This window comes from Chelon labrosus (genome assembly GCF_963514085.1).
Source record: "Chelon labrosus genome assembly, chromosome: 18".
Lineage (NCBI taxonomy): Eukaryota > Metazoa > Chordata > Actinopteri > Mugiliformes > Mugilidae > Chelon > Chelon labrosus.
This window is the reverse complement of record NC_140351.1, coordinates 836612-855375: the sequence shown is the minus strand read 5'-3', so window position 1 is coordinate 855375 and position 18764 is coordinate 836612. Positions and strand designations below refer to the sequence as shown.

At 40.8% G+C, this 18764-nt stretch overlaps 1 protein-coding gene across 8 annotated transcripts in view; it reads left to right on the top strand.

The window, feature by feature from the left end:
• Positions 1-540: 540 nt before the first annotated feature.
• The window catches only part of LOC311503225 (uncharacterized protein), a 300665-nt gene continuing 282441 nt past the window's right edge, over positions 541-18764 (top strand). For 6 of the 8 annotated variants that reach the window (XM_084565826.1, XM_084565827.1, XM_084565823.1 and 3 more), the window contains exons 1-4: positions 541-598; positions 2144-2269; positions 3863-3979; positions 6646-6768. In XM_084565826.1, the coding sequence (XP_084421952.1) occupies positions 2163-2269; positions 3863-3979; positions 6646-6768 (347 nt within the window). In that variant the 5' untranslated portion in view covers positions 541-598; positions 2144-2162. Of the gene's footprint in view, positions 599-1581; positions 2270-3862; positions 3980-6645; positions 6769-18764 lie in introns of those variants that run through there. The other 2 variants (XM_084565824.1, XM_084565822.1) reach the window with 2 other exon arrangements.

The following is an 18764-nucleotide window of genomic DNA, read 5'->3' as shown; positions in this document are numbered from 1 at the left end:
TACATATATGTACATATGTACATATATGTATATATATACATATATGTATATATATACATATATGTACATATATGTATATATATACATATATGTACATATATGTATATATATGTATATATATATATATATACATATATGTATATATATACATATATGTATATATGTATATATATGTGTGTGTGCCTTCACTTGTCTTCTCATCGTGAACTATGTCATGTGCCGTGTGAGAGTGTGAACTTACTGAAATGCCTGTGTCTCACGCTAAATGCAAGAGACTTGAGAGACCTGAATGTGTGTGTGGAGATTTCATGATGGTTTTGGAGTGTGTCTCTTTAAAGACTGTTCCTGATTCTTGTCACAGGTTCATCAGACTGACTCCATTAGAGGAGGTGGAGAAAAGAGGACAGGCCAAAATGTCCTCACTCTGACGGTAGAAAACTCAACCTGGTCCTCACAAAGATAGCTGTACAAGTGCGCGCACACACACACACACACACGCCACATGACTTCCGGTAAACGGAGCAGAAACGAAACTAAAGTTTGTTCAGACTCCATTTTGATTCAGAACAGAACGAAGAAAACTGAAGGTTGAAGCGAAGTGAGTGTTAATATTCTTCTTATTCTTCTTCTTCTTCTTCTTCTTCTTGTGGACTGTAGAGGGAAGAAGAGTCAGAATTTAACAGTTTGATTCAACCATTGAAACAAACTAGTGACTAATCAGTTGTAGTTCTGCTGCTTTTATTAAACTGCGTAGTTTGTGTTTTACTTCCTGTTCTCAGTCAGACTGACTCTGATAGAATCAGAATCAGCTTTAATGTCCATGTGTGTGTGCTCATACAGGGAATTTGACTCCGGTAACTTTTGCTCTCTTCTACAGAAACACACAGAACTTAAATAAGTGTAAAAAATAAATATCAAACTGTACACATAAAATAAAATAAAATACAAAAACTAAAAATAGAGATAAAGGATAAGAGCAGATATATTCAACTATCCAGAGGTTTGTTCACTGAGTAAATCCAGTTAATGTAGAGTTATTGTTCATTGTTCATGTGGATGGTCTCACACTCTGTGACTGCTCAGAGTTCATCAGAGCCACAGCCCGGGGGAAGAAACTGTCCTTGTGACGGGTGGTTTTGGCGTACAGTGCTCTGTAACGCCGGCCTGAGGGGAGGAGTCTAAACAGGTTGTGACCAGGGTGTGAGGGGTCTGTGGAGATGTTACTGGCCCACTTCCTGGTCCTGGACTGGTACAGGTCCTGGATGGAGGGAAGGTCGGTACCAATGATCCTCTCTGCAGCCCTGACTGTTCTCTGCAGTCTGTCCCTGTCATGTCTGGTGGAGGATCCAAACCAGACTGTGATGGACGTGGTCAGGACAGACTGGACTATTTATATTATATTATTACTGAACACGTGTTTGTGTTCTTCCGTGTATTTCCTTCTACTGCTTTTATTTTGTATTTCCTGTGAAGTGTATTTATCATTTCCTGTGAAGTTTATTTTGAAAGGATCGTATCCGGATGTGATAACCGTTAATGACAGTAACGGAAGATGGAACAGAAACGATAATTCTCTGTGTTTGTGTTAAATAAATTATTGTGTTAGAGGTGAATGACTTTAATGATTTCTCCTGTTTCTAAGTGTTTTGAGTTCATCTTTTAAATAAGTTAGCTAACTGCGTTGTTAGCAGACAAATGTAGCATTAGCATCAACTGTCACTTTGAAGACTGCAGAGGGACCGTTGATGCTAATGCTAATGCTAACGGTTTTCCTTCTTTAGTTTGTTGGACTTTTCTGTTGCTTTGTTAAAGTTTCACTGAACTGAATGATTAATAAACATTATAGAATCATTTTACTCTTCTCTTCCTTCAGTTTGAAGCTAAATTATCGAGTATTTTTATGCTAAGCTAACGGCTACTGACGCAGCTTTTTAAGCTAACTCTGTTCTAAAAGTCTGTCAGAGTTCATTTTTACTTTTTAAAGCTTAAACACGTTCCTGTGGTTTTCTGACCATATTCTAACATAAACAAGTATTTATTTTAACTTTAATAAAACTACAGTTCCCATCAGTCTCTGATCAACCTGGAGGACTGTAACTGAAGTTGATGTAAACTCACTGAGTGTTTCTGGTTTACCTCTCAGACTGACTGAAGTCCAGAAGATGGAGGAAGAGGAGGACAGAGTCAGCTGTCTGTCTATGAAGAGTGACAGGTCCTATGAATTAATTCCTCCATTCTTCAGAGGAGAACCTGGACCCTCAGACACAAGGTAAGAGAACTACTACTAACTTGTTCATGACTCATTTTAATCACTTCTGTCAGTTCCAGTTTATTTTCTGTCTCTGATGGTTGATTGAGTTTAACTGAAATGTATTTGTTATTCTAGCTGTTAACCAAAGTTTATTCAAGTTACAGTTATAAAATGGAGGTGGTCTTAAAGACTGCAGAGTCTCAGCTTTAATTTGAGAGTATTCACATCCAAACTGGAGGAAATCTGGAGGAATTAAAAACATTTTAATACACAATTCTCTATTTTCAGGAACTGAAGTGATTGGACAGATTCACTCAGTCATAAATAAAATGCTCATTTTTAACCCTCGGGCTCCTGCAGGTGTTTTCCTGTGGGTTGATCTGTAGCTTGCTTGGGTTCTGGTGCAGGTGGGGCAGCTAACCCTTCCTGTCCCGGTTGCTGTCCCTCCGTGCTGTCCACTGTCTCTCCAGTTGTCACCAAGCTTTCCTGGTCATCACCCAGCCTGTTCCTCTGAGGCACTGGTCGAGCCTGTGGGATAGTGTACAGATATTTCTATGGATGTGCTGTAGATAACACTTAGCAGACAGTGACTGAAGTCTGAGCCCATGAACATCATCACAGAATAGGTTTCCTCCTTTGTTCTGCTGAGCCTGGTCTTTACTGCAGCTGTCTTCAGTTGTTGATTCTTCCTTTAGTTTTGTCTTTTGAGTGAAATACGTTTAAATCAGGTTGAGGTTGACTTGGCCTCTGCAGAATATTCCACTTCTTTACGTTCACAAACTCCTGGGTTTCTTTCACACTATGTCTTGGCTCATTGTCCATCTGGACTGTGAAGCACCATCCAATCATCTTTCTTCATTTGTCTGAATATCTCTCTACACTTCAGAATTCACCCAGTGCATCTGTCACATCATCAATAAACACAGTGACTCTGTGTCATTGGAACTGATTCCTGCTCATGATCTGACTGTGTTCTACAGATGATGTTGTGTTCTTCAGATCAGGAGTCGTTCCAAGTCTTCTCCAGACTTTTATCTTCCTGTTGTTCTGGTTCAGGTTGATCTGAGTTTCATCTGTCCAAAGATCCTGTTCCAGAGCTGTTCTGGCTTTTCTTACATGTTATTTGGTAAAGTCTAATCTGGTCTTTCTGTTTGAGGTTCATGAATTATTTACACCTGTAGAGTATTTTCTTTCTGGTAGACTTGTATAATGATATGATTACCTTCCAGTAGAGTGCTATTCACTTGAATGGATATTGTGATGTGTCTTTTCTACTGTGGAAAGGATCCTGAGATCCTCCACCACTGTTGTCTTCTATGGATGTCCAGGAATATTGATGTTGCAGACAACTGTCCAATCACTGTTGAGCCTCTGAAAATGCAGAACTGTGTTTAGAAATGTTGTAATTTCTTCAGCCTCCTGAAAAGCTTCAAGTTAAAACTGACGTTCATACGTTAAGCCCACGTTCTTTATAAAACTGTAACTTAATTTATCCCCCACTGTGGGATGAATTAAATGTTTATCTGATCTTAAATGTTTATGGAGCTATCAGTAGAGCTACTTAAACCTTTATCAGTGATTGATGAGAATAAAACATATTTGTTTCTGCAGAGGTCAGTACCACAGACCAGAGTTTCCAGTATCCAGCTGTCTCTCTATGAAGAGTGACAGGTCCTATGAATTAATTCCTCCATTCTTCAGTCTAGAACCTGGACCCTCAGACACAAGGTAAGAGAACTACTACTAACTTGTTCATGACTCATTTTAATCACTTCTGTCAGTTCCAGTTTATTTTCTGTCTCTGATGGTTGATTGAGTTTAACTGAAATGTATTTGTTATTCTAGCTGTTAACCAAAGTTTATTCAAGTTACAGTTATTAAATGAAGGTGGTCTTTAAGACTGCAGAGTCTCAGCTTTAATTTGAGAGTATTCACATCCAAACTGGAGGAAATCTGGAGGAATTAAAAACATTTTAATACACAATCCTCTATTTTCAGGGACTGAAGTGATTGGACAGATTTACTCAGTCATAAATAAAATGCTCATTTTTAACCCTCGGGCTCCTGCAGGTGTTTTCCTGTGGGTTGATCTGTAGCTTGCTTGGGTTCTGGTGCAGGTGGGGCAGCTAACCCTTCCTGTCCCGGTTGCTGTCCCTCCGTGCTGTCCACTGTCTCTCCAGTTGTCACCAAGCTTTCCTGGTCATCACCCAGCCTGTTCCTCTCAGTCACTGGTCAAGCCTGTGGGATAGTATAGAGATATTTCTATGGATGTGCTGCAGATTCAATTCAATTCAATTCAATTTTATTTATATAGCGTCAATAACAATACAAATCGTCTCAAGACGCTTTACAAAAACCCGGCCTGAAACCCCCAGAGCAAGCCTGAAGGCAACGGTGGCAAGGAAAAACTCCCTTTTAACAGGAAGAAACCTCGAGCAGAACCCAGCTCATATGGAGGGAACCATCTGCCTAAGGCCAGCCGGGTACAGACAGAAGAAAGAGAGAAGAGAACAGCAAAGAGAGAAGAGAAGAGAACAGCAAGATAAACATACATCTGTCATAGATACACATATCTGATTAAAGCGTACATGTGGAATCTTATGATACAAACTAATGATAACACTTAGCAGACAGTGACTGAAGTCTGAGCCCATGAACATCATCTCAGAATAGGTTTCCTCCTTTGTTCTGCTGAGCCTGGTCTTTACTGCGGCTGTCTTCACTTGTTGATTCTTCCTTTAGTTTTGTCTTTTTTTTTTTTTTTTTTTTTTTTAAATATATGTTTATTAAATTTTTAAGATAAAACATGAACATACATGACAGAACAAACAAACATACATTGGCTCACACACATATCAAAATTCAGATTTCAAATTCCAAATTCATACAGGCGATAGATTCAGGAGGTACATCCCACAGATACATATAGTAAAATAAATTGAGGGCACACTGCCATGCACGATACATCCACATGGTCGGAAATAGAAGCACGTCAACGGTAAAGTGTCATTTAAAAGGCAGAGTGTTTGAAGTTATGATACAAACCCTCTTGCAAGAATGGTGGAAATATTCAAACCAATATATGACAGGAAGGGCTCCCATGTTTTCCGAAAAACATCATCTTTACTGTGTAGTTTACAAGTCAGATAGTCCAGTGCCACATATTCAAGTGTTACTCTTGGCCACTGAGTCTTGGATGGAACTTTATCCATTATCCAATTCAAAAGAATACACTTTCTAGCACAGAAAGTAAGTGTTTGGTGAAGTTTCCTTTTAAATTTGTCAGTGATGGACAGATCAGGTATGCCAAGTAGGAAATGTAAGGGGTTGTTGTTTTTATTAGTAGACAGAATCTTATTAATTTCCTGCCCTATGACCTGCCAAAACTGCTGTATTTTCCTACAATGCCACAAACAATGTGTAAGACTACCAGTTTCTATTTTACACTTAGGGCATAGTGGAGATGTATTAGGTATAGTTTTGTCTTTTGAGTGAAATACGTTTAAATCAGGTTGAGGTTGACTTGGCCTCTGCAGAATATTCCACTTCTTTACGTTCACAAACTCCTGGGTTTCTTTCACACTATGTCTTGGCTCATTGTCCATCTGGACTGTGAAGCACCATCCAATCATCTTTCTTCATTTGTCTGAATATCTCTCTACACTTCAGAATTCATCCAGTGCATCTGTCACATCATCAATAAACACAGTGACTCTGTGTCATTGGAACTGATTCCTGCTCATGATCTGACTGTGTTCTACAGATGATGTTGTGTTCTTCAGATCAGGAGTCGTTCCAAGTCTTCTCCAGACTTTTATCTTCCTGTTGTTCTGGTTCAGGTTGATCTGAGTTTCATTTCTCCAGAGATCCTGTTCCAGAGCTGTTCTGGCTTTTCTTACATGTTATTTGGTAAAGTCTAATCTGGTCTTTCTGTTGGAGGTTCATGAATTATTTACACCTGCAGAGTATTTTCTTTCTGGTGGACTTGTATAATGATATGATTACCTTCCAGTAGAGTGCTCTTCTCTTGAATGGATATTGTGATGTGTCTTTTCTACTGTGGAAAGGATCCTGAGATCCTCCACCACTGTTGTCTTCTATGGATGTCCAGGAATATTGATGTTGCAGACAACTGTCCAATCACTGCTGAGCCACTGAAAATGCAGGACTGTGTTTAGAAATGTTGTAATTTCTTCAGCCTCCTGAAAAGCTTCAAGTTAAAACTGACGTTCATACGTTAAGCCCACGTTCTTTATAAAACTGTAACTTAATTTATCCCCCACTGTGGGATGAATTAAATGTTTATCTTATCTTAAATGTTTGTGGAGCTATCAGTAGAGCTGCTTAAACCTTTATCAGTGATTGATGAGAATAAAACATATTTGTTTCTGCAGAGGTCAGTACCACAGACAGAGACCAGAGTCTCCAGTATCCAGCTGTCTGTCTATGAAGAGTGACAGGTCCTATGAATTAATTCCTCCATTCTTCAGAGGAGAACCTGGACCCTCAGACACAAGGTAAGAGAACTACTACTAACTTGTTCATGACTCATTTTAATCACTTCTGTCAGTTCCAGTTTATTTTCTGTCTCTGATGGTTGATTGAGTTTAACTGAAATGTATTTGTTATTCTAGCTGTTAACCAAAGTTTATTCAAGTTACAGTTATAAAATGAAGGTGGTCTTAAAGACTGCAGAGTCTCAGCTTTAATTTGAGAGTATTCACATCCAAACTGGAGGAAATCTGGAGGAATTAAAAACATTTTAATACACAATCCTCTATTTTCAGGGACTGAAGTGATTGGACGTATTCACCTCATCATAAATAAAATGCTCATTTTTAACCCTCGGGCTCCTGCAGGTGTTTTCCTGTGGGTTGATCTGTAGCTTGCTTGGGTTCTGGTGCAGGTGGGACAGCTAACCCTTCCTGTCCCGGTTGCTGTCCCTCCGTGCTGTCCACTGTCTCTCCAGTTGTCACCAAGCTTTCCCGGTCATCACCCAGCCTGTTCCTCTGAGTCACTGGTCAAGCCTGTGTGATAATGTACAGATATTTCTATGGATGTGCTGTAGATAACACTTAGCAGACAGTGACTGAAGTCTGAGCCCATGAACATCATCACAGAATAGGTTTCCTCCTTTGTTCTGCTGAGCCTGGTCTTTACTGCAGCTGTCTTCAGTTGTTGATTCTTCCTTTAGTTTTGTCTTTTGAGTGAAATACGTTTAAATCAGGTTGAAGTTGACTTGGCCTCTGCAGAATATTCCACTTCTTCACCTTCACAAACTCCTGGGTTTCTTTCACACTATGTCTTGGCTCATTGTCCATCTGGACTGTGAAGCACCATCCAATCATCTTTCTTCATTTGTCTGAATATCTCTCTACACTTCAGAATTCACCCAGTGCATCTGTCACATCATCAATAAACACAGTGACTCTGTGTCATTGGAACTGATTCCTGCTCATGATCTGACTGTGTTCTACAGATGATGTTGTGTTCTTCAGATCAGGAGTCGTTCCAAGTCTTCTCCAGACTTTTATCTTCCTGTTGTTCTGGTTCAGGTTGATCTGAGTTTCATCTGTCCAAAGATCCTGTTCCAGAGCTGTTCTGGCTTTTCTTACATGTTATTTGGTAAAGTCTAATCTGGTCTTTCTGTTTGAGGTTCATGAATTATTTACACCTGTAGAGTATTTTCTTTCTGGTAGACTTGTATAATGATATGATTACCTTCCAGTAGAGTGCTATTCACTTGAATGGATATTGTGATGTGTCTTTTCTACTGTGGAAAGGATCCTGAGATCCTCCACCACTGTTGTCTTCTATGGATGTCCAGGAATATTGATGTTGCAGACAACTGTCCAATCACTGTTGAGCCTCTGAAAATGCAGAACTGTGTTTAGAAATGTTGTAATTTCTTCAGCCTCCTGAAAAGCTTCAAGTTAAAACTGACGTTCATACGTTAAGCCCTCTTTCTTTATATAACTGTAACTTAATTTATTCCCCACTGTGGAATAAATTAAATGTTTATCTTATCTTAAATGTTTATGGAGCTATCAGTAGAGCTACTTAAACCTTTATCAGTGATTGATGAGAATAAAACATATTTGTTTCTGCAGAGGTCAGTACCACAGACAGAGACCAGAGTCTCCAGTATCCAGATGTCTGTCTATGAAGAGTGACTGGTCCTATGAATTAATTCCTCCATTCTTCAGAGGAGAACCTGGACCCTCAGACACAAAGTAAGAGACTGTTTCTACTGTAAACTGACCTGATGGAAGATGATGATTTTAGGATGAAGCAGAAATGTTCTGCTGAAAGATTTCTAGTCATGATGCAGATGTTTTAGTGCAGGTAGGTAAGATCCTAGTCTGGGTTTTAGAACCAGGAAGTACTGATGGATTGAACTGCAGTTTTCTCCTCCTCCCATAGTCAGTGTGTAGCAACTAGCCAGTATAGTTAGAATGTGATCTTTATCTGATCAATACTCCCTATCAGTCCAGTTCACTATCAGTAACACTTCTTAGACTCTTCTAAGCTCAGTTCAGACTGAACTAACTCAAGATAAAACAGTGAAGGACATAATCAGCTCTCTTTGATGGAAGGCTTTTACTGTGAAGTCTCTGCAGGAAGTGTTGAGTTTGTATTAACAGCAAACGGCAGGTAGATGACTCAGTGTTTAATAAGACAGCCAGATAGGAAAAGCAGTTGATTGGTGTTGATGAAAGCAGGAGAGTTGAAATCAAAGGAAGTCAATTCAAACTTTTCCTGTTCTCTGTGAGCGTCTGAGCTTCTGGACAGTGATATCAAATGTTGACAATCTGCAAATGGTTTTAGTGATGAAGAAATGTGTTGACAGAGAGAGGAAGAGGAGTCATGTTTCTGTGGAGGAGCAGCTGTCCTGCTGTGCTTTGTGTCAGGACGTCCTGAAGGATCCAGTCTCTAGCAGCTGTGGACACTGGTTCTGCAGACAGTGCATCACCTCATACTGGGACCAGTCTGCTTCATCAGGAGACTCCTCCTGTCCCCAGTGTGGAAAAAGATCCAGAACAAGTAAGACTGTACATCTGTCTGCTGATGGACTCTTGATAAAATCATTTCTTAGTTTCCTACAGTTTTATTTATTCTCTTTTCTTTCCCTGCACTTCACATACCAGCCTTATTTTACTCATAACTGAGCTTTGTTAATTACTGCTGATATAAATTAATCTGTTCCTGTTGTGACCAGCCACTAAGAGGCTTTTATAGTGAAACAGCCAGAGGAAATGTTTGTCACCTGATTAGCAGTATTTTGTTGTTAGTGCAGTTAAAAACAAGAGATGAACATATTGCTCATCATTTTATTAGTGGATCAGTCTTAAATATTACAGAGAGGAAGGAACAACCACAGTGAGCTGTTAGATGAAGAGCTGCAGACGAGCTGCCTCTGCTGTCAATCAAACACTGACACGCCCCCTCAGAGGCTGATAGAACAAAGAGCATTTCTAATGTTTCCTCTAAAAATGAGTTATTATGAGAAGAAAAAATTCTTTACAAAACATTTAAAGTCAGTTTTCTGTTCTTTGTGGCTTCAAACAGGCATGACTGTTTTCTTTCTGTCTCATGTTTGTTGTTCTTTCCAGCAGATTTTGGTCTGCAGGAGGTTTTAGATGAACATAAGATCAGTCTGAGGAGGAGATGTGAACGTGTGACTGAAGGAAGTGATGTAACAGGAAGTGAAACCCTCCTCAACAGGATCTACACTGAGCTCTACATCACAGAGGGACAGAGTGAAGAGGTTAATACCCAACATGAGGTGAAGCAGCTTGAGACAGCTTCCAAGATGAAGGCCCTCCATGACACTCCAATCAAGTGCCACGACATCTTTAAAGCCTTACCTGACCAACAGGGACACATCAGAGTGGTTCTGACCAACGGCGTCGCTGGTGTTGGAAAAACCTTCTCAGTGCAGAAGTTCACTCTGGACTGGGCCGAGGGTTTGGAAAACCAAGATGTCAGTGTGGTGATTGTGCTTTCGTTCAGGGAGCTGAACTTGATCAAAGATGAGCAGTACAGTCTTCTCAGGCTGCTCCATGTTTTCCATCCAACATTACAGAAGGTCACAGCAGAGGAGCTGGCTGTCTGTAAACTTTTGTTCATCTTTGACGGCCTGGATGAAAGCAGACTTTCATTGGACTTCAACAACAGTGAGGTTGTGTCTGATGTCACACAGAAGGCATCAGTCAACGTGCTGCTGACAAACCTCATCAAGGGGAAACTGCTTCCCTCGGCTCTGGTCTGGATCACTTCCCGACCTGCAGCAGCCAATCAGATCCCTCCTACATGTGTTGACAGGCTAACAGAAGTACGAGGCTTCACTGACGCCCAGAAGGAGGAGTACTTCAGGAGGAGGTTCAGTGATGAAGAGCTGTCCAGCAGAATCATCTCCCACATCAAGACATCCAGGAGCCTCCACATCCTGTGTGGAGTCCCAGTCTTCTGCTGGATCACTGCTACAGTTCTGGAGCACATGTTGACTACAGAGCAGAGAGGAGAGCTGCCCAAGACCCTGACTGACATGTACTCACACTTTGTGATGGTTCAGACAAAGAGGAAGAAGAACAAGTACCATGAGGGACATGAGACGAGTCCACAGGAGCTGATGGAGGCTGACAGGGAAGTTCTTCTGAAGCTGGGGAGGCTGGCGTTTGAACATCTGGAGAAAGGAAACATCATGTTCTACCAAGAAGACCTGGAGCTCTGTGGTCTTGATGTGACAGAGGCCTCAGTGTACTCAGGAGTTTGTACAGAGATCTTCAAAAGAGAGAGTGTGATCTTCCAGAAATCAGTCTACTGCTTTGTTCATCTGAGCGTTCAGGAGTTTCTGGCTGCAGTCTACATGATCCACTGTTACACCAACAAGAAGACAGAGGTGCTGAACCAGCAGGTCTCCACTAAGCCTCTGGATGACTTCCTGTATGGAGTCATGGAGAAATCCCTGCTCAGTAAAAATGGTCACCTGGACCTGTTTGTTCGCTTCCTTCATGGCCTCTCTCTGGAGTCCAACCAGAGACTCTTAGGAGGTCTGCTGGGTCAGACAGAGAACAGTCCAGAAATCATCCAGAGAGCCATCAACAAGCTGAAGAAGATGAACACTGATGAAATCTCTCCTGACAGAAGCATCAACATCTTCCACTGTCTGATGGAGATGAACGACCTCTCAGTTCATCAGGAGATCCAAGAGTTCCTGAAGTCAGAGAACAGATCAGAGAAGGAACTCTCTGTGACCCACTGCTCAGCTCTGGCCTACATCCTGCAGATGTCAGAGGAGGTTCTGGATGAGTTGGACCTGGAGAAGTACAACACATCAGAGGAGGGACGACGGAGACTGATCCCAGCTGTGAGGAACTGCAGAAAGTTTCGGTGAGTTCTGATCATTAACAGAATCAATCAGATGTTCATCAGATGATCACCTCACTCTGTTTCATCCTTATTCAGTCTGGATGTAGAATGTAAATGATCTGATTTTATAACAGATTTATATGTTTTCTAATCACAGATTTACTGGATGTGGACTCTCAGAGACTCACTGTGAAGTTGTGGCCTCAGCTCTGAAGTCCAACCCTTCCTTTCTGACAGAGCTGGGCATGAGTAAAAATGACCTGAAGGATTCAGGAGTGAAGCATCTGTCTGCTGGACTGGAGAGTCCAAACTGTAAACTGGAGACTCTGAGGTCAGCTCACTGTAGGGCTGGGCGATATCAGTCGATATCGATAATTATTGATTGTTTTTTTTTAACCTTCTACCCAGACTTCTCAACTGTGCTAAACTGCATCCGTTATTTCTTTATATCGCTTTGATGTTTTATCATATGGCACTGCTGCCGTGTACCTCTAGATCAGATGTTGCGCTAAACTTTTTCGTTGTCTGTCACTTCGACTGACAGGGTCATAAAAATCCCGTCATAACCCATTTTTATCCGTCACTTTAATTTTTTTTTTTAAATGATAACAATTACGGGAGCCCTAAACGGCCATGCATTCATACATTTTATTTCCTCCGTTTTCCCGTGATAACGAGTTAATTTCCTCCGTTTTCCCGAGATAACGAGCTAATTTCATTTGTTTTCTCGTGATAACGGGATCATTTTCTTGAGATCTCGAGATAACGAAACTTTGTTTTCCCGTGATAACGATATAATTAATTCGTGATCTCGAGAAAACAAAACGATATTGTAGTAGGCTTCTTAGATTACGCTCACTAATTTGTCTATTGTCTGTAATAGCAAGTGTCAGGCCTTGATTGAAAAGATATGTGACGCGGTTATCAATATGCTCCTGCTGCTCTGACATTGCTACACTGAATGATGTTTCCTGCAATGATTTAATATAGCCTACTACAATATCGTTTTGTTTTCTCAAGATCACGATTTAATTATATCGTTATCACGGGAAAACAAAGTTTCGTTATCTCGAGATCTCGAATTAATTATATCGTTATCTCGGGAAAACAAAGCTTCATTATCACGAGATCTCAAGAAAATGATCCCGTTATCACAGGAAAACAAATGAAATTAGCTCGTTATCTTGGGAAAACGGAGGAAATTAACTCGTTATCACGGGAAAACGGAGGAAATAAAATGTATGAATACATGGCCGTTTAGGGCTTCCGTAAACAATGACATATTCAGTAGCATTTAATTTTCATTCATTTTTAATTAATATTCAGTAGCGGTGGAAAAAAGATTCGGCTCATATAACCGGCAAACTAAGGCACTCAGACACTCGCTCAGTTAGCACAATACGCAGAGAAACGAAACTTAACCGACTCATAACCGCTGCTCGTGGATCCCTGCTTAACCGAGTCAGCAGCCACTCACTCGGCCGGCAGATAAACGAAACTTAACCGACTACTAATCAAGAGACAAGACCTGGTTTAGCTGGGCAGTGATAGGTCAAGAGGCTAAAGCCCTTCCTCTGCCTACAGCCCGAGCCAGAATGACTTGCAGTTCTGGCTCGGGGTTTTCTTCCTCTTTTTTTCTGATGGAGTTCGAGTGAAATTATCAAACATTCTATCGAACGTATTTTCTGTTGATATCGATCACGTGTCTATTGCGATATATATCGTTATCATTTTATTGCCCAGCCCTAATTCACTGACTGGAGCTGTTGTCGGTTTTCTTTATTTATCCAGTTCAAATCATTGACTGATATGTCAAATGTTCTTTAGTTGATAGATGAGCACAATTATGAACAAGTTTTTTTCCTCAAATGTTCTGTTTTTCCAAACAGCTGTAGAACATTGACTCAGTCTTTTTATTTATTACAATCATACATCATCAACTATTACTCAGAACATTTCACACATCACTGAAACTCCCCAACCTGAAACTGGCCTCCAATCTTAAAACGACAAGTCCTGGTAAATATGCTGCTTTGGTCCAACAGTCCATTCTCTTCTGCACTGATCATAAAAACTAAATACACAGTCTCAGACTGTTACTGATGTAGTTGAGTCAGACTGATAGAAGGCTGCTGTTCTGAGTCAGGATGAAACACATCATACATTTAATTGGAGATCACCTTTATTCTTTATTCAGATTGGAGAGCTGCAGTTTGTCAGAGATCAGCTGTGGTTCTCTGGTCTCAGCTCTGAAGTCCAACCCCTCCCATCTGAAACATCTGGACCTGAGTAGCAACAACTTGAAGGATTCAGGAGTGAAGCAGCTGTGTGGTTTTCTGGAGAGTCCAGACTGTAGACTGGAGACTCTGAGGTCAGTTCACTGTCTGTTACTGTTGTAGATCTGATATGTTTAATCACCAACTGAATCTAATTCATGTTCATCCAGAACTTTCCTCCACAAATCTGTAAATGTCCTTTAGTTCAAGACGAGTGTTTGTATTAGAAACTGTAGAAAATGTCCACTGTTAGTTGTTAAAGTCAATGAAGCTTGTAGTGCAAATTTTCCTTTTGTGAGGTAGAGAGTTGCTAAGTCTCCGAAGAACTTCAGACTTCAGCGTATGAATCAGATCTCTTTAATGACACGCAGCGTGGAGGGAAGGCAAAAGTGTTCTCTCCCAAACTGGTTAAAAGTTTACACTTAAATACAGAAACAGGGAGGAAGTTACCTTCATTTGCAACAGTCAGGAAACAGATATCTTTACATAACAATGATGGTTTGATGTTTGGGTGTATCCTGTCTTTCCCAGGATAGTGACCCTTTGATGTAAAACAGATGGGACAGTAAATGTTACTCATCTACATTTCTGTATCTTTAATGATGGTAATGTGCCCCACCTGTGGTTCTCTGACACTTCAAGCGCATGACATTCTCCCTTCCTCCTCTCTTATCCAGCTCATGTCTTTACATCTCTCCGATCACATACAATGTAATTTCTTACAAGCTTAAAGGCTGTTAGAACACAGTAATGTTGACCTGCACATTTAAAACCTGAACACACCTGATTGAATAATTCATCATTTAATCTACATCTTTAATTCTTTATTCAGATTGGAGAGATGCAGTTGGAAAGAGATCAGCTGTGATTCTCTGGTCTCAGCTCTGAAGTCCAACCCCTCCCATCTGAAACATCTGGACCTGAGTACCAACAACCTGAAGGATTCAGGATTGAAGCAGCTGTGTGGTTTTCTGGAGAGTCCAGACTGTAGACTGGAGACTCTGAGGTCAGTTCACTGTCTGTTACTGTTGTAGATCTGATATGTTTAATCACCAACTGAATCTAATTCATGTTCATCCAGAACTTTCCTCCATAAATCTGTAAATGTCCTTTAGTTTAAGACGAGTGTTTGTATCAGAAACTGTAGAAAATGTCCACTGTTAGTTGTTAAAGTCAATGAAGCTTAAAGGCTGTTAGGACACAGTAATGTTGAGCTGCACATTTAAAACCTGAACACATCTGATTGAATTATTCATCATTTAATCTACATCTTTTATTCTCTATTCAGATTGTGCTGCTGCAGTTTGTCAGAGATTAACTGTGATTCTCTGGGACCAGCTCTGAAGTCCAACCCCTCCCATCTGAAGCATCTGGACCTGAGATTCAACAAGCTGAAGGATTCAGGAGTGGAGCAGCTGTGTGGTTTTCTGGAGAGTCCAGACTGTAGACTGGAGACTCTGGGGTCAGTTCACTGTCTGTTACTGTTGTAGATCTGATATGTTTAATCACCAACTGAATCTAATTCATGTTCATCCAGAACTTTCCTCCATAAATCTGTAAATGTCTTTTAGTTCAAGACGAGTGTTTGTATCAGAGACTGTAGAAAATGTCCACTGTAAGTTGTTAAAGTCAATGAAGCTTAAAGGCTGTTAGGACAGAGTAATGCAGGGGAGCTGCACACTTAAAATCTGAACACATCTGATTGAATTATTCATGATTTAATCTACATCTTTTATTCTTTATTCAGATTGATTAACTGCACGTTGTCAGAGATCAGCTGTGATTCTCTGGTCTCAGCTCTGAAGTCCAACCCCTCCCATCTGAAATATCTGGACCTGAGAGGAAACAACCTGAAAGATGTGAAGCAACTTCATGATCTTGTGGAGAGTCCAGACTGGAGACTGGAGACTCTGAGGTCAGACTTCATATTTTCTTTGTGTGCTGAGATGAACATGATGGTAAAGTTGTGGTGACTCTAAACTACAGACCACAGGCTGATCTTCTACTGATCCACACAGAGGATCTTCTTGGTAACGTCTGTTTTCTTCTTCTTCTGTGGTTTGGCCCATTGACTATGGCAGAACCATGTTGAGCTCCAAATTTCGAACCTTCATAGAAGAAGAAAAATCCTCCACTGGATGATTGACTCTGAAACTCCTCCTTATAATCTGTCAGACATAAAAGAACTGAAGTAATTTTAGTTCTCTCTTAAACGTCTTAAATTTATTAAGACATAAGACATAAGATGTTTATTTAATCCCACGTGTGGGAAATTTCCTTGTTTCAGTAGCACAGAATTTTGCAAAAATATATATATACAGAAAGACAGTGATGACTTTGAACAGGGAAAAGGTTATCAAAAAAGCACAAAAAACACAAATATAAAAATTTAAAAAATATATATCAAAAAATATACGAAAGAATAACCATACTCTGAGAAAATATAGGGAGGAGAAATAACTAGAAAATACAAGACATTCTGTATGTACAGTGTGGAGAATGGTGGAATAAACTTTACAAATAAATAATTGCTTAACCTTTGAGAAGAAACATTGTGAGTTGGTGAGGTAGTGGTTTGTGCAAAAACATAGCAGTAGCAAATTACTGGTAAACAAGCCGACCGTAGCGGGTGCGCGCGCCGCTCAGAGGTAGCAGACATTATCCGGGATGATGTTAACACGTAACTCCGGACTCAACGGGGAATAGCACTAGCGTATCATAACAAAGTATTGGCGGAATGAACGAGTTTCGCTGCAGATAATGCGTTATTTAGAGGCTGCGTGTCGATGCCCTGACCACTCCCGCTATATGGATATACGCTGATCTAATTATCTCCTGAACAAGTGCAAATGAAAGTGATATTGGTGAGTAAACTATATTTTATGCTAGAAATAAGGTCCAGGTTGTAAAAAACAGTAGTTTCCCTTTAAATGCACAGTGGCAAAGCCACAGATGTTTCTGTAATGAGCAGTTCAATAAAAATGTCATTTGTTTCAAGTCATACATCTTTTAATTTAATTCTAACAAATAGGCCCAGCCTATGAGAAAGAACATTTTACAGTATGTATCTAATATTGTGTTGTTCATATTTAAATCCTTCATTACGTTTTGTTGGGAAAAAAAGAGAATAAAATAAAAAATAAATTAAAAAATCGCATATGAAATCGCAATCGCAATATTGGGGGAAAAAAATCGCAGTAAGATTATTTTCCCAAATTGTTCAGCCCCTAGTGAGAGGGGTTGTCCATGATTGATGCCAGCTTGGCTAACATCCTCCTCTCACCCACCTCCTCCATGGAGTCCAGAGAGCGTTTGTATTATGTGTCCAGTCCAGTTTATTGTTGAGGTGAACACCCAGGTACTTGTAATCCTCCACGACCTCGATGTCCAAGCCCTGAATGTTCACTGATGCAGTTGGATGTGGTTTCCGACTGAAGTCGATCACCACCTCCTTTGTCTTGCTGGCGTTGATGTGCAGGTGGTTCAGAGCACACCAGTCCACAAAGTTGGTGATGACCTCCAGGTACTCCAGGTTGTTTCCCTGAGATACACGCCCGACAATGGCTGTATCGTCAGAGAATTTCTGGAGGTGGCAGCTGTCCGTGTTGTTTCTGAAGTCCGATGTGTACAGGGTAAAGAGGAAGGGAGAGAGCACAGTACCCTGCGGTGCCCCCATGCTTCAGACTACCACATCAGACACACAGTCGTGAAGCCTCACATACTGCGGCCTGTTGGAGAGGTAGTCGATGGTCCATGCAGCCAGGCTACTGTCAACTCCAGCTCCTTCCAGGTTCCCCCTGAGCAGTGATGGTTGGATGGTGTTGAAAGCACTGGAGAAGTCAAAGAACATGACTCTCACAGTGCTACCGGTGTTCTCTAGGTGGGAAAAACATCTGTGCAGCAGGTAGATGACAGCGTCTTCCACACCTATGCCTGGACGATAGGCAAACTGCAGCGGGTCCATGTTGTTGTTCACCAGTTTGGCACATTCCTCCATACAAAACGCCTCCAGTTCAGTCAGGTTTCTTGGCTTCTGTGCGTAAACAGCCTGCTTCAAATCAATCCATACATTTTCAATGATGTTAAGGTCTGGGGACTGGGATGGCCATTCCAGAAGATTGTACTTGTGCTTCTGCATGAATTCGTTGGTGGATTTTGAACAGTGCTTATGATCATTGTCCTGCTGAAAAATCCAACCCCGGCGTAGCTTCAACTTTGTGACAGATTCTTGAACATTCTTGTCAAGAATCTGCTGATACTGAGAGGAATTCATGTGGCCCTCAACTTTAACAAGGTTTCCAGTCCCTGTGCTAGCCACACAGCCCCATAACATGATGGACCCTCCACCAAATTTCACAGTAGGCAATAAGTTCTTCTCATGGAATTCAGTGTGTTTTTTTCGCCATGCGTACCTCCTCTTGTTCTGACCAAATAACTCTATCTTAGTCTCATCTGACCACAGTATTTTTTTCCAAAATGCTTCTGGCTTGTCCAGAAGTGCGTTTGCATACCTCATGCGACTCTTCTTGTGACGAACACTCAGGAAAGGCTTTTTGCGCATCAGCCTTCCAAAGACCTTTTCCTGGTGCAAAGTACGCTGGATTGTGGAACGATGAACAACTACACCATCAGTAGCCAGATGTTCTTGTAGTTCTCTGGAGGTGGTCTGTGGCTTGTGTGTGACCATTCTAACCATCCTTCGCCTGTGCCTTTCCAGTATTTTTTTTTTGGCCTACCACATCTTTCCTTCACAAGGACTGTTCTTGTGGCCTTCCATTTCTCCACTACATTTCTGACTGTGGAGACAGACAGTCCAAACCTTCTTGATAATTTCTTGTACCCTTTTCCTAATTCATGATAATGAA